At 38.5% G+C, this 22,274-nt stretch overlaps 1 protein-coding gene across 5 annotated transcripts in view; it reads left to right on the top strand.

Moving 5' to 3' along the window:
- GRID1 (glutamate ionotropic receptor delta type subunit 1) overlaps nucleotides 1–22,274 on the top strand; it is a 486,075-nt gene that overhangs the window by 264,022 nt on the left and 199,779 nt on the right. For all 5 annotated transcript variants that reach the window (XM_038140277.1, XM_038140278.1, XM_038140279.1 and 2 more), the window contains exon 4: nucleotides 3,566–3,771. In XM_038140277.1, the coding sequence (XP_037996205.1) occupies nucleotides 3,566–3,771 (206 nt within the window). The remainder of the gene's footprint in view (nucleotides 1–3,565; nucleotides 3,772–22,274) is intronic.

Genomic DNA, 22,274 nt, shown 5'->3' with positions numbered 1-22,274 from the left:
GTTTTCCTTCTAAAGTGTTTCATCCTTTTCAAGAAACTGATGTTCTCTAAGAGGAAATGTTCAAATATTGCCTCTGAAGGTCCTTGTGCTGAGCATGCACAAATCAGAGAGGCAATTAGAAAATTAAAGTATGATTATGTTATTTCAAAGGCCAAGTGTAGGCTACAACCTGAGAGAAGCAAGTAATTGTAAGACTGAAGGCAGAGGAAGCTGTAGGTTGTGTACCTACATCAAACTGGTCCGTCCTTTGTTCTAGACTGAAGTGAGAATTTGGGTTGCTATGCTTGGCCTACGAAGTGTGAAGTGAATGGGCACAAGGAATTATTTCATTATTAATGATCATGGGTAACTTTCTAATGTTAGAATACAAACTTTTTAATAAAAAAAATCACTGTTAAGACTACAGAGACAGGAAAAAAATTGTATTTAAACAGACAGAACTGTTTATAGAACCCTTTATTTTAATAAAATTTTATGTGAACTGTATCAGACTCCTTTTAGTGTTGAAGAAAATGAAAGATTAGCAGTCCTAGATGATGAGAAGTGGAAAGAAATTAGTAACTGTACTTCTAAATATTTCAGTTTCAGCTGCTGTGGAGCAAAGCTCAGCTTTTCTTAAGTGTTGCATGGACTCGTGGTCTTCTAAATGGAGAAAAAAAAATGAGGGCACTCACTTCCTTGTGTGATGTCAGATAAAATAGACTGAGCCTAATTTATTATGTCTTATAAACAGATGCTCCTGCATATGGGCATGTGTTTGTGTAGTTGTGTACTGATACATTTTAAGAAACGATTGCCCTCTTGGTAATTGTTGTGAATAATTATTTTGTGAAAAACTATTCCATTATGTAGGCACCTAAAGTTGTTAGTCACCTCTTCAAGCAATTCTCTTCAGTTCCCATTTCCACCTTTGAATTCCCACCAAGCCCCCTTCTTTCTCCTGGTGTCAAGTAGGAGCAGGCATGTCAGCATTCAGGAAGGTATCATCACACAGTTCTTTCTAATTGCCAACACTGAATAAATTCACATTCACTTATATCTGTGAAAAACGCACAGATTGTGCTTGCACAGTTGAGCTTGGACAATCTCATCCATCTCAGATTTTGCTTTCTCACCTAGCTGGAAAAACTCAGAATCCTTTCCATTTCTCAGACTGGAAAATAGTCCACTTTCCTGGGGGAAAAGGTCTGTAAGGGAATATACAATGCCCTTCCAAGTCCAGATAGTCTTACCAAGTGCATCAAGTATTTTGCGCTTGTCTCCGAGAACATTTCTAACCAGCAGTTCATCAGGTCAGCTGAAAACGTGAGGCAAACCCCCCCAGAGCAGTATCAGCACAGTTAATCTTTTGTAAACAGCTTTCCTTTGGAGGCTTGCACAAAAAGACCAGCAGTTACCAAACCATGAGAAAGGGAATTTTCTTACTGCTTGTGAAGCACTGCAGTAATTTTTAAGGACTAAACATCATTGAAAGAAAAGTCTTTGTCTTTTGTGTCACACATATCCATCAAGTTTGCATAGGTATAGTAATGAATGCTGTCTAATGAATGTAAATTCACAAATTCCAAACTGACTTTGACAACTTTTGTGAAATGCTTTAACCTGTAAATTATAGTTGTTTGTCACTGTTATTATTTCAGCACACTTGCAATATTTAGCAGTTATATGCCTGCTGAAGTCCTCTGTTGCTTTCCAAAAATGCCTGCATAACAATAAACCCATTCCTGGGGTTTAATTCTCCCCTAACTGGCAATTTCGGATGGTGAGCAAGTGTAAGGTTTATGACAGAGGGACAAAGCTGCTATAGACTTGCCTGAGTTAAGCAGCAAAAGATCAGCACAGCCCTCGTGAGTGCACCTTTCATGATGGGGTGGCTGGCTGGATGATCATGTCAACTAAACCAAAACTATAAAGTCAGTAGGTAGTCTGCTGTGGTTGGCACACCCCAAACTTAGTTTCTACTATTTCTGATGTTTCTCTGCAATTCAGCTGGTTTTTGAAGCCAAATTAATCACATTTACAAGCATTCTCATGTTTGGATGGAGGCATGAAGCTACTCAAGGCAGCTTGTTTTTCTTTTGGATCTGACATTTGCTAGTTGACCCTAATATATTGCAGTTGTACATGAGCTAAAGTGGTGTATCCTGACAAGATATTACTTATATTGGGTTTCATGTGTCATTTTTTAAGGGGGATGAAAAGGACTTCACCAGTCTGTGGCCATGAAAGACCACGTTTAGGGGTGGTCAAAGAGCCCACTCAGGTGTGACAGCAGGGAGTGCTACTGCCTTCAGCTGGACTGGGCTCCATCCTCTGACTTGAGCCGTGTCACTAGGTTACTTCAGGATTTAAAAAACCCCAAACTATCCACCAGCTGGTACAATATAGCTTGAAGAGGTTGTTAGTTGCAGTGGCATTTTCTGAAGAGAACGTTTCACTATGGGATCAATAAGTGTGCTCTGACTTCCACCATTCGACTTCTCCCATAAGCTGAAATTTAATGACAAAGGTGTGAGAAATGAACATGAGAGGCTTCAATAATTTGTTATTCATGACAAGTTAGACATTTTTCCCATAAAATTAAGGGTTTCTAAGGACATGGTGCAGCTGTGATCGAGTCACTGCTAATTTTGAGAGCAACCTGGTTCAATATAAGCTTTGAAATTTTTCTTGTTCTAAATTTCACTACGAAATAAAACCTCAGACATTTATTACAGATAAATGCTGAGAGTATGAATGAAGATTGAGTACAGTTTGAACAAGCAGATTTCAGCATGAACATATGAAATGTATTTCTTCATGTTAATGCCCAAAAATGTGGTTAAGGAAAATATATTTTTTCAAAGCATCCTGAAGTTGAGGCAGAGAGCTCAAAGGAATGTGTTTTGAAGGGGCTTTTTGCATTATTTCTCTTCTTTGAACCACTTTTTTTTTTTTTTTTTTTTAACACTAAAATATATTTTAATTACATTGGGGCTTTGTGTCTTCTTTTGTGAGTTCATGGATAAGTGGCAAACCTCTGGTTAGGCAGGTTATTTCCAGGACATGAAAAAACCCAGTAAGTCAAAAGGAAGGCTGCGTATGTTCTGGATCTTGTATTTGTTCCTTGGGAAAAGCAACTGTGTGAGGTTATAGAAAGTGAGAAGTTTAGGTGTGAGTGATTTATCTCCTACTTATTTATCTGTTCCTGGATTTCTGCATTTGACCTGTGATGCTGTTGGGGTGGGAATTTGTTGTCTGTGCAGTGTTAAACCCTGTAGCCTTGAGCCTCTGGGGAGGCTTGGAGAGCCGCCCAAATGCATGAACTGGCTCTTCCTAAGAGTCCTTCTCAGACCTCAGGGAAAGGCAGCTGATGGAGTTTCCCTGTTGGCACTCACTATGAAAAATGGCTGTGTGGAATACTCTTCTTCCGAGAGCACTGCAGGAAAAAAGTAAAAAAAGTATTTTCTGCCTAGTTAGTGTTGCTTGCCTAGCTGGAGGAGGTTCATGCAGTGGCTTTTTTTTCTCTTATTTATTTATTTAATTTATTTAATTTATTTTTTCCCCCCCTTCTTCTGTGTTACAGATATACGTGGACTGCAGGGATTTCTTGATCAGGCCTCCAGGCTGGGACTTGACGTATCATTACAAAAAGTGGACAGGAACATTAGCAGAGTGTTTTCCAACCTTTTTACCACCATGAAAACGGAAGAGCTGAACCGCTACCGGGACACCTTGCGAAGGGCCATCCTCCTCCTGAGCCCACGGGGAGCCCAGACTTTCATTAATGAGGTCAGCACACAGTTTCTTTACCATCAACATTTCAGAAACATGTATTATGAGCCATGTTTTGCCCTTTTGACAGTGCTGGTTGTTTAATGTCAAATAAGATTGTCAGACTCTAGTGCCAGGGAATTGAAATGTCACATGCTCTATGGAATGCTTGCTTCGTGGTTAATGCAAATGGGGCAACATGGGCCAGATATTATATAATATAATATACAGCTCTGTGAGGGGGAATTATTTTTGTCTGGTTGTCTTCTGTGTCAATACTTTTGTCCTGAATTTCATCTACTGTTAATAAGTGACCAGAAAATCTGCAATAATCTATTAGAAAGGAAACATAATGTGCCTGAGAGAGCTGTCTTTGCTGTGGAAATCTCCAAATTTGTCTTAAAGGGGCACATTACTGATGGCTGAAAGTTGAATCAAAGAGATTTTTATGAAATGTCGAGTTGGAATTATATGTTTGTCTTCTTTTCTTAGTGGTTTTTTGAAATCAGTGATGCTAATTAGGACAGGGAGGTAGCTGTTGGGCAAACTTTTAATTAAGGTGCTGTGGGCTAAGTTTTGGCATTAATTAGTTTTATCCAGCTTTCTTAATATTAAATAATGAATTATTTTACAGTGCTTTCTATGTCAGAGTTGAGAATGAGAATTTGAGCCTCAGTTTAAGTTTGTGTATTCATTAGCTAAGATTTTGGCAATAAAGTAGGGGTTTGAATTTTTTTTAACTAACCGGGGATATGACTGAACCAAGAAATTAAAATGTGGATGGGACGTGTTTCCAATTATCAGTTTTGCTCCATCAAAGCCTGTTAAATTAAAAAAAATCAACTCAAATTAGCTCATTAGGGTTGGTTTTTTTTTTTTTAACCATAACAGCCTTAGTAAATGATCCACATTTGTGTTCATCAGTGATTTTTTAAATAACAAGGTAAATTTTATCCTAAATAAATGAGGCAAATAGGTAGTTTGGAAAAGACTAAGCAGAGGGATAAATTCTCCTCAGGTTTGTGCACATGCAGGTATTTCCAGTAGAAGAATGAGGGAGTTAGGTGCTCTCCAAGTACATGTAGCCCTCCACAGCTCAGTCAGCTGTTTTCTTAGGAGCAATGCACATTGCCAGGGAGTCCTAAGAAGCTATCCAAAGCAGGTTAAAGGGAAATGTTTTATTCAGACCCCAGCTAGGTGGAAGTTGTGTCCCCCTTGGGGACACAGGGCTCTGGGATTGTTTGCTGAGTCAGGTGAGTGCCCTGTCAGAGCCCTGAGGTGTCTCCATGGTAGGGGCCAGTATTAAACTGTATTAAACTCTTTTACTACTCACTTCACCTTAAAGCACTGTGTATTATAGGCATTAAGACTAATGACCCTGATATATTTCCAGCTCCCTGCAGGAGTTTAACAGTGGGCAGAAATGAAAAGTAATTTATTTGGCAATCTTCCTATATTGAATCTTGATTGATTCAGAAAAGCTTTATAAGAGAAAATTTAAATCTTAGAAAGGAATTCTCCAAAGGCTTGAAGATACAAGGTGCAGAGTAGGGGAGAACCTTTCCCAGACAGAGGCTGAACTTCTATTTTGTGGAGAGTTAAAATGACTGCAGTTCTTCAGTGTCTCAGTCAATAAGTGCAACTAATTATCTTCAGCAGATTTTCAAGGAGTCTAGAATGACAACCTGCAGCTTAAATTAAAAACTCATTTTATGTATTTTACTGAAATGCATCCTTCACAATGTGTGGCGATAAGTTCCTTTGATGGCTTTACTCAATTCCACAGTTGGTATTTTTTACTATAGGTACCATATTGCTCTATACTGGCTGCTGTTATCAATCTCACTCTACACCTTGGAAATGGTTTAAGGGTTTTTTCCAGTTTTTTGGGAAAAAAAGCCCTCTGAAAAAAATCGAAATAGCAATGCTAGAAGAAAATGTAAGGATATTATTTTCAGATTTTGCACAAATTTATTTTCTTTTTTCTTTAACTCCAGTTAGAAAAAGAAATTGAGGAACAAAGCAGTTTTGAAGCTGGAAATGGAAAATTTCATGTGAAAAAGAGGTTTCTTATTAAGATTTTCAGTTTTGCTGAGTTCATATTTTGTAGCAGGGAAAACTGACAAACTTCAACCAGATTTTTGTTAAAATGTGTTGGCTAATAGCATATCTTCATGAAAACCAGGTGCTGAACACCAACCCTCTGGTGAAATGCAGAACAAAAATGAGAACAGTGTTTGGATTATGGAACCTGAAATAATCAGATTTAACAGATTTTTCTTAGCAGAAGTCATAGACACCAGCCATTGGAAGCTGATACAAGATCTATTTTGCCTTGTTTGATACTGCAAGTAATATATTTTTCTTCCTAAAAATACAGGTCTGGGTTTCAGTCTCATCATCTCTTGGGTGGGCCAGAGAGATCTCATCTGATTGTGGATGTACAAAGTTAGGGGACATTGCCATCTTATGTGTGAAAAACTTCTAAATAGTGGAAGAATCCAATTTCTCTAATTTTTATGTAGACATGGTTCTTAGTTAACTGTCTTAACATCTCAGTGCCTGGTTCTCTCTTGTGCCAAAGTTACTGCGGTAGAAATCACTGACCTTTCCTAAGTTTTCAAGAGTTAGTGTTTAGCTATGAAACTGCTTTGACTGTAAGAATGGAGAGGAGAAAAGTCTTTTGAGTGGTATTGCTATAAACCTGGAATCAGCCTTTATTCAGAACAGGGATGGTAAATGCATTTATAAAATGTTAACTATCTTAGGTTATGCATTAAAAGGGCATTTAGGGACTGAAGCAAGCCTAATCTACAGAGTGTCCCTCCTTAAACAGTTGAGAAAAATGTTCCTTTCTTCATCTGCAGAAATCCCAGATGTATTTGTCTCAATTGTAACGGGTGTATGTGTGCCAGAAAAACAATTTTATATTTTGAAAAGTATGTGATCCTTTTGCAAAGCAATAAGAAAAACTAATAATTCAGCAATGGGAAGATTTAGCACTTTTACCTTCTCTGTTAGTTTATTTGGCCCAGACATAGGAATCTGAGACTCTAAAGGATCCCCCTTTGAGACAGTGAGGATTCACCTGCCTCTTTTAGCAATGGATGTGTTTTTTCAATTGCAAGTAGAAGTATTATTTGTATGGATTGCTTTTATCATTAGGGCTGCACAATGAAATGAATAAATGGGAAAAGTTCAAAGAGGTGACAAAAATGATGAAAGGATGGGAGAGCACAACCTCTGAGGAGAGGCCTCAGGAACACGTTATATACAGCCTGCCTGGGGGAATAGAGCTGCCAGGCACTTGAGAGGAAACATGAGCCGAGGAGGAGGAGGAGGAATTAAGGTGATCATGGGATGTCTAACAGGAAGTAATGACCTGAAGCTAAAGAGGGAATGCTTTCTAACAGGGAGGTCAGCTGGACAATGGGAGTGCTGGGCAGGAGAGTTCAGGGAGGCATCGTACTGCAGGGCGTTCAAGAGTTCACTAGATAAAACACTCTGGTAAATCAGGCCAGTAGTTTGTCCTGAGCTGGTGTGCAGGATGTTCTAGGTGACCCAGGAGCCCTTCTGAAGACCTGACAGGAAACATGTGTTGTGTGAGTAAGTTTAGACTTTGTACTTTTTATATACAACCTATCTCAAGAGGAGGAAAAGATCTTGTAGTTCAGTGCTTCTCACATTTCCTGTGGAAGGTGTGCAGTTCCTGACCACTGTGAAGGGTTTGGTTTCTTAATTCTTCAAGAACACATGATTTATTTGGGATATGTATTTTAATAGGATTTGCCTTTATAAATATAGGTGATATCAATTGCTTCATAGACTTGACTCTTCCTTCTTTGCAGTGTTTGTATACAACCTTGTCTTTTGAACACCAGTGAAATGGAGGCTGTAACCCAGTTGCATGTAGTTATTGACTTGAATATAGAAGGCATTATCAGCTTTACAAAACCTTTAACGCTCAGCATTACTTGTATTTTTGGCAGCTTCACTGAAGTGAAAAATGTTTTTGTTGAGGTGGATCTCTGAAGGATCTGTAGTTCCTTGTGAGCCTGCCTTGCCTGTGAGCTGGGGAGCTGACTGCAGGAAGGTTGCATGCATATCCCTGCAGCACAGCAGCCTAAAGCAGAACTCTCTGCATGCCTAGGATAGTAAGCAAGTTTAAAAAAAAGAAGTCTGTAATAAAAGAGAGCAGATTAATTCCTTTAAAAATTAATACAAAACTGCTTTATCAATGTGGCAGGGTTACGTGAATCACAGCAATTTCAATTTGAGCTGAAGCTAAAAATTTCCAGTATAGCACTGTATTAAACAGCTGTAATTTATCTCTGCCCTGTTTACATAATCACCTCAGTGTCCTCATTGGAAAGCAAAGCCTTCTCTGTTTCTCTTTCACCCTAGTTCCTGCTAAGTGTTCTGACTGATTCTTTATAGATATCCTGCTTTTAGTTTGGGCTTTTGGGGTCATTTCACAGTGATTTGTGGCCTTCCTTCAATCCTGGCCACTGAAGATGCTGAGCTCCTTCCTCCCGGAGCACTCTCAGTCGGCACCTTTATTAGAGAACAGTGCTCCATCCTTCCCTTCTCCCTTCTGCAGTTGGTGACATGCTATCACTTGACTGGAGCTGAATGAAGTATTTATGGCATCTTGAACAATTTGCACCCACAAGCAATTGTATGAAATAGGTTTCCAGGGACATTCACTTCTCAGAATTTAACAGGAAAAAAGTTCAATATTAATTTTCTGGCAATTAGCACTTCATCTCTCTGTCTCTTTCTCGCTTTTATTTATGTTACAAACATTCAACGTATTAGTCCATATCTCTGTTTTATATGCAGTATATAAACATCTTGAAATATTTTTGAGTAATTTTGGGAAAAAATAATATGCCTCTTCTGTTTTTAGAAGGCAATTTCTATGTTTAAGGAGCTGCTAGTGATTTGTGAGTGCTGGTAACAGAACTGTAGAAATAATACATTCTTCTTTCAATAGTTCAAGTTAAATTATGCCTGCCTTATTTCTTCTAAATCCTCCTCTGGTATTCTATTTCTTCCTTAGAGCTAAAATCTTGTCTGCTATTGTTGACATTTACAATATGCTAAGACTCTTTGTGCTTAAAGAGAATAATAATTATAATTAAAGCCCAAGCAAACCTCATTGAATTGCTAAAACTTAAGTGTAAACAAAGCCCTCCCATTCTGGGATAAATTGGCTTTGAAGGAAGTTTCTTTCCACTGGGCCAAAAAACCTCCCAAAACACAAACCCTCCTACATTTTTCTTCACAATGACTAATCCAAGGGATGGGGTAATTCTCACAGGGATCCCAATCAAATGTGCTTGGAACACTCAATTACATGGATTTGTAGACACTGTGAAGAGGGGGGGAAATTGTTGAGCAAATGATTTTATGAATTGCTTACATAGCTTCATTTAAATGGCTTTCTTTTTACTATTGCAGGTAGAAGAGGCAATAATTTAAAATATTTTTTTACTCCACTAGAATGTTGCATGAGATTTTGAACCTGAATGTTGAAATCATGAGAGGCAGGAGGCTTGCATCTAGTTTTGTATATCTAACAATAACTGATAGCACTTTTGTGAGGCTTTATGGGTCAATTGAGCTAAAAAAAATACGGAAATTGGATGCACTGGCCAGAGGTACACAAAGCCCTTTTGAGTCTAAATGCTGCTTTACTGGCAGTTTTACCAAGTCTCTCAGTGTCAGCAATGATGTCTGGTGTGAAAGAACCTGATTTCTGTGCTCATGTTCTGAATCTGATGACTGGGTGCATATACATAGAGGATCATGCATTTTTAAATGTCATTAAATCTGTATGTACAGGAACCATGCTTTCCTCCTGCTCCAAATGCTTCATCCTCACTGCACTTTTGCGTCCTCATTTCATTGCAGGTGTTCAGCTGCTAAAACATGAGTCATTGCAAAATTTTGCTGCTGTCCGCACATAAGGATATCAAGTCCAAAGGAAACTTTGCCAAACATCTAGCTGAAAAGATTGTTAGAAAATCTTGAATTAACATTCATTTGTGTTGTGAGCTTCACTGATTTTTTTTAACAAACCATTTTTTTCAACTTTTTTTTTTAAAATTTTTCATTTGCTGATGTAGAACTCTGAAGAAATTTAACCTTAAGATAGAGAAGATTTTATCTGTCAGGAGAGGCTGCATTTATGTTTGGGGTTTTTGGAAGGAACAGAAACTATTAATGGTTTGGAAACAGACATGTGTTGTACTGGGACACAGACAATCCACTTTCTTTAATACTGCCTTTAGAGCACTCAGTGCTGGCTTTTGCAAGGGCTGAGACAGGACAAATCTAGTGGGCACTTAAAATAACAAGGCTATCAAAAACTAACCCTCTCTCCACCTACTCCTTCATGGATCTGTTTTCCAAATTATTTCACTTCAGGTTGTTTGGGTGACCCCTTGAATACTGTGCCATTTAAAGATTAAGTTCTTATGCATTTGTGTTTTTAGTATAGTGCAAAGTGGAATTGAATACTCTGATGTATCTGTAGCCATTATAATACATAAATATATGCAAAATGTTACTCTGAAATCCTGCAAAGCTGCAGATGACTTTATCATTCTCAGCAAGGATAATTTTCTGCAATTTAGATATAATTTACCAGAAAGGAGATATTACTAATTAATTATGGATGATTAATTTTAAAATAGGCTCCTGCAGTTGCATTTCATCACTATACTAGTGTTTGCCTATTGTAAGGCACTGACAGAAACAGCACAGGTACACGAGAAAAATGTTTGCCTTACAAAAATCAGGAAAAGTAATGGCCATAAAAAAGCTATTTACCATTTTCCAGTTTTGCTTTATCATATAAATTTAGTGAATTGCTTAGCTGACTGTTCTGGAGAAGCTTGGTTTTGAGGATTAGAAAATACATACTGTAATTACTGAATATTAAATTCTTGAACTTACAACGCCAGTGTGCACACATCACAGGTACAGGTTGACTTTTTCCAAGTTTCTAAGCACAGGGACTGACTTGGGAGTTCAGGACTCTGCACAATCATCTCCCCCCCTAAAATGCACTGCTAGACCTGTTGTGCTGGATTGAGAAAATCACTGATCTGTTTCGTTTGTTGTCCCAGAGGTCACAGAAGAAGGCCATTATCCTTGGAAGGGATGAGTAATAATTGCTGATAATAATTTGCACCTGCTTGGCGTCTTTTCACAGGAGGTTTTTAGGAGCTTTTAGCCCATGAAATAAAATTATATTTACCCAAGACTTATTTTTAGTTTCAAACTAATTAAAAAATCAATGTAAGCCTTTACTAATTGCTGGCAGCACACAGTTCAGTGCTCTGTAGGAGAGAAGAGCTCAGGTGAGATTTACGTGGCTTTAAGATTAATCCCAAGGAAGGCATCCTAGGACTGTTGCTGTGTTCCTTTTCCAGTTCTGTGCACCCAGTGTAGGTGTGAGGGTGAGCCTTTTTGGGGCTCTGCCCCCTGTGTAGCAAACAACTCTGTTATGTCTGTTCCTTCACAGTTCAAAGAGTAGACTTCCTAGAAAATCCAAAAGAGAGGGTCGAGGGAGCACTCGTCAAATGCAAGGGGAGAAATGTTTGGGAGCCTTGCTCATCAAAGACAAGCAGTTATATCTGATTAAATAAAGGTTATAACTTGAGACAGAGTGGCAACTGTGCAAGGAGATTGCCTTTTCCTGAGGCAAGGAGTGTTCGGTGTCAGAGGAACAGTGTGGAGTGTTGTCAGCTCCAAGTGCCAGGTGTCACTTCATTTACCTTGGGACCTTGGAGGGTGGCAAATACCACAAAACTAGCAAGGGTTTAAGAGCTCTTTTGGAAAGAGAGTGGAGTCCTATGCTAATAATGATTTTTCCTGGTGGTATTATAACTGGTGTTCTTCTGCTTGCTGTAATTGAGTGGCTTGTTATGAACTGGGATGTTGTTTTACTGAGTGCTGGATGAATTTGTGTCCTTAAAGAATTTGCAGCCTTCAAGAAATGACAGATAAAGATATCTGTGGAATAAAAGGGATTGATGATGCATGTTGTAATGGGACACAAATAGTGTCCTCATTCTGTGATCTTAGAAATTTGAAAAGAAAAGAAATTAAACTGCACTAAACCGAATGAAAGAATTTTAAAATACTTGTGGAAATGTTTTTATAAATAGGGGTAGGTGAAGGATGTTGACACTAAGGCCAGAATCTTCATGATGAGTTAGAGATAACCTGAATGATTGGAATAAAAAGTGTGTGGTATTGGAAGTGAAGATTGTTAGCATATCTTTGATGTGACAGGTAACAAGGGAGCTGTTGAAGCAATATGAAGAGTTGGGTGAAATGATCAAAGAAAGGAGTTAGAGATCCTCTTTGCAGCAGAAGTTTCACTGAGATATGAGAGGAGCTTGTGATTCTTAAGGTCAGAAAGATGAACTTGGAAGTAATCAATATGTAATATCATCAGAGCTGGGAAAGGAATTTCTGCATTACAGATGGGTTAAGAAACCTGTTTATAAGAAAGATTATGTCTAGAGAATCTCTGAGATTTTGGGTTTATCCTGGATGAGAAGTAAGAGTCAAAGATGACACTTCTGTTGTAGTCCAAATTGGCAGGTCTGATATTCTGGCTGTCCATTTTGAGTGAAAAAAAAAGGATTTTCTTTGCCTTTTGAAGGGAGAGTGTTGAGAAATCTCCTTATCCCCATGAAGCTTGTAGGGATATCCTGAAAGCAGTCAGTTTAGACTGACCAGAATATGAAAAATGTCTCATAGAGAAGTAGATCAAGACTCATCAGCATATGAATGACAGAGAATTTTTTTTTGCTAGTTTGCTTGCTGGATGGAGTTAATGTAGAGAAAGGAGATTACAGAATGAATGGGTGTGGCACCCTCCTTGGGAACTTGGAGAATTTCACAGAAAGTATTCCCTGTAGAGAGTGTGCTGGAGTGTCATAAGAGGAAAACCAGGAGAGAGATGCTGGGAAAGAGGAGGTTTATCAAGAAGAAATGTCATCAACTCAATTAAAAGCATCTGACAAGTCCAGCAGGAGACAGTAACAATTTTAGAGTGTGGCTAAAAAGTGAATGTCAGTAGGAACAGTTTCAGTCAAGTGAACCATGTGTTAAAGGGTCTGCAGATGGAAGGGAAAGGAAGAATGGGGTGATAGGTGTAGGGACTGAAGAGAGTGAGAATGGACAGGTCTGAAACACTTTCTGGTCTCAGGGGAGAGAAATGGGGCAAGAAGAAACTACTTTAAAGATCTGTGGTGAGATCTTCTATTTGTTATGAGGGCAGCCATGAGGAAGTTGTCTTCAAGGGTTCCAAAAGCTGGAATGCATTGGACATGTGGAGTGAAGGAACAGGCTGGCAGTGGGAGCTAGGGTTTATGTGGACTGGGGTTTGCATCACCTTTTTGGGTGGTCGCTGTGTGAGCCCCAGAGTGACAAATTAGGAGTGGGCTGTTTGTCTTTGCAGCTCTTATCAGATGTGCAGCTGCTTTGTGTGTTGTCCTCCAGTCAAAGCTGTATATTGGTAGACAATAGAAATGACATGTTTTTGTTGCTGGTTTTTCTGCTGTGTGCAAAATTTCTTGAGAGAGAAAAGAGAGTTTTTCAGGTCTTGGAGCATTTCCTTTGCAGTGTGAGGGCTGGGGGAATAAAAGCACCTCTGACAGCATCCTCTGTGGGGAAGGACTTTGTGTCCAAAGGATAATTTCTGATAGTTTTCATTTTTAGTAATATCTTTTTACTGAATAAGTCTTCATGCTGAAATTTGCAGAGAAGGTAGTATAATCAGGTTTCTGTACAGAGATTTGCTGGTTTCACCATTGTTTTTGTTCACTTCTTGTTCAGGGTTTTGTTAAGATATGTTTTCATAGCTTTTATTCAAAGATCAATCTCCAAGGTTGATCTCTTTCTGTTGAGACAGGTACCTAATGATTATCGTTACAGAACATTAAATATGGAGGTAGAGGGTCATTAGTCCCTTTTTTACCAGCTGGGGCATGGGGTTAGAGAGAATGTAGGCAATTTACTGAGTTCACCTGAAACAGGGATTGAAGTTGTAAATGTCAAACCAAGAACTTGCCCAAAAGGTCATCCTTTCATTTGATACTGCCAGGTATGTCTTTGCCACCATTGACCCCTGGTTGTTTCATTTGAGAGAACTGATTGTCCTGTCAGTCCAGGGATCCTTTTTTCAGACATGCGGCCTTTAACCCCTACACGCTGTGTCAAATATTAAAACTCTCTTTAAATAGTGTGTGTTGGCTTTAGTTTCAGGTAAACAATGCAGCTTGCACATACAGTCCTACAGGATGCTCAGATAACTTTAAAAGTCTGTATTTTATTTATTGAATGGAGTCCTTTCATTGTTACGGAGTTATAGTTTGCTATAGACCGTGCACTGTGAAAGAGATCAATTTGTTTGGCACTGACCCATCCATTTAACTCGAAGCAATCAGATTTAAAGCTTTGCACTTTATTAATGTGTGTACAAGTAGCAACTGGGTTCCAAGGACACTCTTTAGGAAAGCACCTTGAGTGATTGGTCTTGATATATAATTCATATTTTGCTTCCAGCTTTCCAAAGGAAGAAATCACATTAAAATTATTTTTAGATAATACTGTAAAGGGAAAAAACTGTGGCATTGGCATATGACAATGACTTTGTGTGTTTAATGGAAGTATATTGACTTGAAAATGTTGCAAGTTCCCTAACAAGGTTTTTCATAATTTTATTAAAGAGTATAGAGATTATTTTGAGATGTATATCAACACATTAAAAAGTCCTCCAAACAAAACTCATTTCTCCACAGTGTTAATTTTCTAAACTGTACTAGCATTCAAGGTATTTTAAAAATCAGTGTCAGTTCTGAATGCATCTTGATTGAGAGTAAGAACCACCTAGAAAATAGAGCATTTCAACCTTGATACAGATACGAATTTTTAATAAAAGTGTGCAGTTCAAGACAGACTCATCCCTGATGGCTCCCATAAACAGGAGGCACCCTAACACTGGAAATGTCTCCGTGTAAATAAGGTCCAGGGCAAATAAGCAGTGGAACTGTCCAATTTGAAAAAATCTATGGCATGCACAAGTGCTAAAAATAATACCACGGAGACAAAACAGTAATAAAAAGAGGACCCTAAAACCCCATAAAATTAATAATTACTTAATAGAGCTAATTAATAGCTATTGTATTTAGTGCTGATCATGTCTGAGTAAAATTTATGTGCTTATGTAATATAAATATAGAAATATATATGTACAGTATGTATTTTATATCTAAATATATAAACATGTACAACTTGCAGATTATACCATGCCCAGGTCAGTCACTTAAGAAGGAATTTGTATGTCTGGAAATACAGGAGAACAGAGAGTAAATGTTTGTGCTTTGTGAAGCTGAAAAGGAGGATAAAGATATTGGAGCAGAAATGAACCAAAGAGTGCAAGGTCTTCAGGGTTTTTCTGTTTCAGCTCATTAAGATCGTTCCCATTTCTGATGTGCTCTACTGATATTTGCAAATAGCGTTGGCGCCTTTCAGCATAAACTGGGTGAAGAACTGTGTCTTTAAAAGTCTTTTGGAATTGGGCATTATTCATGCAGGGGACTTGCAATGCTGATCAAATGGAACAGGAACAGCGTAGAAAAACTATCTCACTGAGGCTCATCAGCCCTGAGTTTTCTGTGAATGATGAAGACACAAAAAGTGAAATAAAAAAAAGGTCAGACCCTTACTATGAGTGAGCAGGGAAAAGCTGTATCCCGGAAAAGTGCAGAGATCTCTTAGGGAACATGAGGAATGCTGTAGTGTGAGTGATAACATCAGCCAGGCTTTGGTCCCAGAACTCTGCAGTTTAATGGTGACTTGAGCAGAAACTGCTATTTATGGTTTCCAAATGAAATTTGTGGAATGCTGCAGTCCCAGATGATAAGGAAAGCAATCCTGAATGAAATGACTCAGTGCTGGTGTCAAAGCATGAACAAATTTTGTCAGTAACCTGAGGCTGAATAGTCAATTTTGGCTTTCAAGGCTGATCCTCCTGGCATCTGCAGAGGAGAGGCCTGGATGGCTACATGGAATTAGAAGTTACTGAGAAGGTGAAAGGGAGTGTTGAGCTCTATAGTCTTTTAAGTAGGAAGTCTATGGATGTGTTTAAATTAACCTGGCTGTTCTGATGCTCCTGTTGCTGATAGCAGCTGCCTCATATGTCAGGGGTACAGCAGTCACATAGACGTGGCCACAGTGTGGTGTGTGTAATCCTTATCTCTGCTGTGGTTTTTGGTACTTTGAGAAATTAAATTCAAGTTTGCTAGCAAGAGAATTAATGTCTTTTCTCTTGTTCCTTTTATTTCACTCCCCTTTCTGGAGTTTCCCTTTGTGATAGATTTGACTCGCTACTTGTGGTAAATAAAAGAGTTTCAAAGATCCTTACAGTAAATAGTAGTGCTGCTGATGTTAAAATGATCTTCATAGGCACTTAATAAGATACATTTGCGCTGTTGTAATTGGTAATCTAAAGTTAGAATTAAGAGTGTGTATAAATCTTTACAGAGAGGTAATGACCCAGTTATGCTGCGTCCGGGAGCTTTGCTTATGTATAATGCTCAAGTAAATTCTTGTCACTTTGACCAAAAAATTTATTACAAAGAAACCTCTCCAAAACCACAAAACCCCACAAGATCTCACTAAACCACTGAAGCTTTAATGCTGGCTTCTGTAATTAAAAGTGATCACAGTGAACCATATTTTACCACAGCACTGGAGCTGTGAACACCCTCCGTGGCTGTGGGCAAACAGTTAAATCAAGAGACCAATGGTTCTAGAGCACAATGGCACCTGTCAATTTCCCATTCTGATATTGATTTGCAAATGAATATGCCTGTTTGTTTATTGGAATCACTATTATTTCAGTAAAGTATTCCAGCCAAGGTGCAGCAACTTTCCAAGGGCTCTGAATTTCATTGTTTATCAGTGTCAGTTGCATGTGGAAGGATTAGGAGACCTAGCAATGGAGTCTTGGAGTAAGAAAAAAACAACCCACCAAACAAAAATTTGTGAGCTAGAAAAGTACTTTGGTACTCAAGTCCCTTAAAAAGACTAAATGAACTTTAAAGACTAAGAATACAGCAATGTTTCAATTGCTTTAATAAGGACAAAGTAGTATGGGAAATCAGATGCTCATTATTTACTTGTTAGTATAAGCAGTCCTAAAACACTTGCTAATCTTCTAGAACAAGACTTGGGATGTGGAGAATCTGTTTACAGTAGATATATAATTATGTGAATATTTCAGGGATAACTTCTTTCCATCACAGCAAAAATGTGAGGATAAAATCCAGGGATGTTCCTAAGAAATCACAGCAAAGTAATGAGAACAAGGCAAGCTAAGTGGATGGGGTAGTTTTGATGACTGGGCAAGTCAGATGTTTGTGTTAGTATCTTGGGTTTGAATTATCCATATAATGTGTGAGAAAACTTTGAAAACCCTTTTCCTTATTCAACAAATTCTTCATTCACCTAGAATGACCAGTTTCCATAGAGTATGTTAATGTTAGGAAGAAAAATAGTGATTCTGACACACTGCCCTTCTCCTGAACCTGGCTGTTTGTCGTTGTGCGCCTTGTCCCTCAGTCTTGTGCTGTTCTCCTTTGGTCCTGCACAAGAATGAAGGTGGGGGAATGGGGTTTGTCTTTTAAAGAGCTGGGTAAAGTAACATCATCAGCGTGTGAGGCAAGAGTAAGAGAGAATGGAATAGCAGAGTGCTACATGTGTCTTGCCCTCATTCAAGCAGGGAATTTCTACTCATCAGCTCAATCTCCTAAAGAATGTCAAAATGTTATTGAAGAAAATCCCACGCAAACTCTCTCCAGCTCTCTGTTACTCTTGACAAGAGTACATGAAGTTCTCTAATGTGCAAGGGAACTGTATCAAAATGGCTGGGTTTGTGCATTTCCTGCTGCTGTTTATTGGCAGCACGGCTTCTGGAAAGGTTAAAGTAGAGCCTATTCATCCAGAATTCTGGCAGCAGAGGTAGCCAGAGTTTTGGTGCCAGTCCCTTCCATCTGAGTTTGACCTTGCTTTCCTCTTGGTCCTTGCTGTAAAACTTCTCTGTTCTGACGCTCGAAATGTTCTTGGTTTGAGAGGTTTCCAAACCTTGTGATAAAACAGATACTTCCCTTCTTCCCCGTGTCCCTGCTCAGTCACTTAAGCTCCACCAGGGCATGTCACCAGGCTCCTGGTGTCAAGGACCACAGTTAGGCTGAACAAGGTGTAGAATAGCAGCGAATTTCTCAGGGGATCTGTGGAAAGTGCAAATTGCCACTTTTGCACCTGGTCTGTACTGGGCTTTTGAAGTGCTCTCCATTGCTCTCTCTTCTGAGGGCAGCCCTTTTATGTGATGCTAAAACAAGAGCTCTACCCACACAGGTGAGGACTATCTGTCTTTTCCTTCTCAAATTAGGAGTGTCTAGTCAAAGGACACTGTTAGACATCCATATGAATAGCCTTCTGCTTGTGTATTTATTGCAGTTTTCTTCAAAACAAGAGCAGATTTTTTTTTTTCCCTGAGAGCAAGAGAGGAGCTGTTTTTTCTCTTGTTCCCTTGAAAGTCTTTTAAATCATTTGGGAGAAAATATTTGGAAAAAATTGACTGTGCATCAAAGACAAAATTAGACCTCATGGGACAGTAGCAAAAGAGAGAGTATAGAGTAAAGATGAGATTTCAGAAGGTAATGCTATGGGCTCTTGATGGTGCTTAAAAATTAAGTTCCTAACAGGTTTAAGAGCATCAAGAGGGGCTGCAGGGTCACAGAATTTTGATAGAATTAGGGGAAATGCCACCTGAAGATTCATAATGTTAATATTACCATGATATCTCATTTCTTGAGTAGGTCAGCAGGATTAAGTGGAGGCTGTATAAACAAGGATGAATTTTACCCTTAAGCCCTCAGGGATCAATAGAAATCTGAAACTACAACGACTGAAAACTGAGAGCTACTTGTTTTGTGTAGAAGACATTAACACTAACAGAGTGACGTGAATATTTGGAGACATCCATTGATGTCTAAGAACAAGTGTGTCATGGAGGGAAGGAGTTCAGCAAACATCTTGAAACTTCTGCTTCTCATAATTTGAATATTGCTGGAACTGTTCTGATATTTTAGCTATATTTCTATTATATAACTCTACAGCATTGAGAAGGCAAACCTATGATGGGAAGCAAACGATAAATTTGGAGAGAGCATGCAGAGACTTGTATTTGTATTTTGGGAGTGTTTTTGGTTGGCCTTGCAAGAATCCTGTTTGTATTTAATTTAAATATTTATAAGCAAATAGTGAATTTTAAATGTAATTCAATGAGAAGGGTTTGAGTTAGCTGCTATTGCTGCCAATAAATAGTAAATTCCTTTCAAGATTAGCAAATGAAGTATGATATAAGCTATTAAAAATACTACCAATAGAAATCTGGTTCATTAGCTGTGTTGCTAAGGTTACAAATGAGTTTCTTCAAATTGGCAAGCAAGTTTTATATACATGTTTATGTAGAATGGAACTTCTGGTTTTGTGTATTTGCTATCCCTAGATATAATAAAAGTAATGCATACTGACTTTGATTGTAGTTAAATAGTATGCTTATAAATTTATATGCATATAAATTCATACTTACTTACATTATGCAGTCATTAAAAGATTTTCTTACAGAAAGACAGTAAGAAAATCTTTTAATTTTGGGGGTTTGATAAGAGAAATCAAATGCACCCAGTGAAGTCCTCTGTCCAATAAAATGTATGAGTTTTGGTAAGGGCAATATTCTGTTTTCCTCTGAAATTTGGGTTCTGCTTTACCTTTTTTGGTCTGAAATTATTCCCTGTCTGAAGTGATCCTAGTGTTCGTCCTTGTTTCCCAGACTCTGCAGTTCTCAATAGTTGGTTTGGAATAATACATTAACAAATTATAACAGAGACTTCCACACTTCCTTTGTCTGACTGGATCTCAAAATTGGATGGATGATCCCTATTTATAGGATCAAACCCAGTTTTAGCCATTAAAATTCCTCTTTTGAGAAAATTAGATGATTGAAAAATGCCACGAGTCCTACTTAATGGCATGCCTCTCTCAGTGAAAATTGATAATAAGAATTTTATATTAATTTATGAATGATTTATGTCATACTTAGGATCAGATCACACTTTCTGCCTTTAGATGTCAAAGAAACCAAGCAGCCAACACAAACCTTGTCAGATCTGTATTGCGCTACCTACAGAATGTGGGCAGAGAGTGCCAAAGTCATTGGACAGATTTTATTTTAGCCTCTTACCTCACTGATTTACCATAGTGATTTTTCCTAAGGAGAAAGTTGACATCCAGATTATACTAAATTGAACTAATCTCTGATTTAACCTCATGGCTTGTTATTTCAACTAGTTCCATGACCCATTAGCTGTCCTGCCTGCCCACAGTAGGCTGGGTTGCAGGAGAAGCAGATCAATAGGGAATTCTTGGGTGCAGGGTCATTTACAGATGCAGCTGTCTCACACATGTGCGGTTTGGAACATTCTTTCAGGCCTCTCTATCTCTTCATTTGTAGTAGGCCTATCATTATTTTGTGTTCTTTCAACAATAAAGTGCAATTCAGATGCTTTATCTCTTTGTCAGTGAATGTCACAGACTTTTTTTTTTTTTTTTTTTTTTTTTTTTTTTTTTTTGTTGATCCTGAGAAATCAAGGAGCTGGACTGTTGGCTTAAGCCAACTTAGCAATGGGTTTGTTTTGTGATGCTGAGCCATGTGGTTATTGTGTAAGGGAAATTAGGTAAATTGGAGCCCTCTATTAATAAAGCAGAACACTATCAACTATAATTCCATTGCTGCCATTTACTTTGTTGTGATGACTTGGATTTTAGTGCATTATAGCAAAAGCTTAGGTCATATATTGATTGGAAAATTGGTTAAATCTGACTCCCTGACACTTAAAATCAACTCCGTTTGTCAATCAGAGATTAATGTCATTGGAAAAAAACCCCAAAATAATCTTAGAGGAGGGAAAATTTAGATGAGATGATGACTCTAGGAACTTACATAGCAGAGCTACATCACAAAAACCTTCTTTCTGTCTTATGTAGAAGAAAAGTAATGGTTATGAGGGTGTGAATGGATGAACTCCTAGAACTTGGTCTGGAGCAGAACATGTCCTTAAGTAACACTCCTAATTTCTGTGATCAAGTTTTTCCTATACTGATAGCAATGCATCCAGGGCTCTAGGTTCTAAAAATGCATATTCAGAAAGGGCCCAGGGGGGTTCCCAGTGCCACTTTACTCTTCTGTGCTGACTGCAGGCTTGGGGAAGTGTTGTAGCACCTCTTACCTGTGTGTCACATACTGAAAGATTGGGGGTTTTGTCACAACTGGTAGAAATAAAAATTTACAGTAACACAAGGTTGGATTCCCTTTGTCCCTCAGACCCTGGACATTTAAAGACTTAGGAGTTTCTGCTTCTATCAGGCCATAGGAAATTCTGCTCCTTTGGTCTTAAGTCTGTGTGTTGACATCTGCATTAGCTGAAATCTGAGACAGACTCCCTACCTTTTACTAGGCCAGACTGCATTCATTTTCCAGGGCTAAGTTTTCATTCCTAAAAAAAGGAGTTCAAATTGGAGCCCTTGAAAACCCTCCTCTTACCTCTTTTCTTCTCATGACTGCTCCCAGGCTTCCTTGCTGGTGCTCTCAGTTCCCTCAGAAGGCGAATTCCCAGCAGTGGTGTAGTGGGAACAGTGTTCCTTCCCCAACAATGGGCAAATAAGGTAATCACTTTTTATCAGTGTCCTGTTTTTAGGCAAACACTTCCCAGACTGCAGCAAATAAGTTGATATTGACCAAAAGTAATTACCTCCTGAGAGATGATCAGTGTGGCAGGCTGCTCATACATCTGAAATTACCCCTGCATTCCTCGGAGTGCATAGAGCAATTGCTGAGACATAAGAAATGAATCATTGTGAACTCAGATCTCCTTTCCTGATGGCCTCAGATGTTCTGGGATGGGTGAATTGATGCTTGCTGCCCTGAAGTCCTTGCAGTGTAGCCGCAGCCTGGCCACAGCAGATCCCAGAGTGTCCCAGCTGGGATATGAAATGAAATCAAGCTTTGCTGGTGCCCAGCACCACATGGGCCAAAGGAAATCAGGAGAGCTCTGGAGGTAAACCCATGAGCAAAAGTTGCTGGTACTCTTTGAGAGAGGACCTGCAATGTTAGATTTGCAATCACTTCCAAAATATTTATTATAATTAATTTTTAAAATTCTGCATGTACTTTGTCTGAGTTAGTGTCAGTTATTTTTCTTTTAAAGCTCACTAAATTCTTGATCTTGATGATTTTTGTAATAAGATTTTACCTAATGTCATGTGAGAAAAATGTTCTATTATTGTGCTATGAAGCAAAAAAACCCAGTTTAAAGGCTGCTGTCTCTAGATTCTTTGTTGCTCAGAGTATTTCTATTACATCTCCTTTT

The sequence above is a fragment of the Motacilla alba genome, chromosome 6 (assembly GCF_015832195.1).
Source record: "Motacilla alba alba isolate MOTALB_02 chromosome 6, Motacilla_alba_V1.0_pri, whole genome shotgun sequence".
Classification (NCBI taxonomy): domain Eukaryota; kingdom Metazoa; phylum Chordata; class Aves; order Passeriformes; family Motacillidae; genus Motacilla; species Motacilla alba.
Note: the sequence above shows the minus strand (reverse complement) of the source record. Positions and strands in the feature narration are given on the sequence as shown.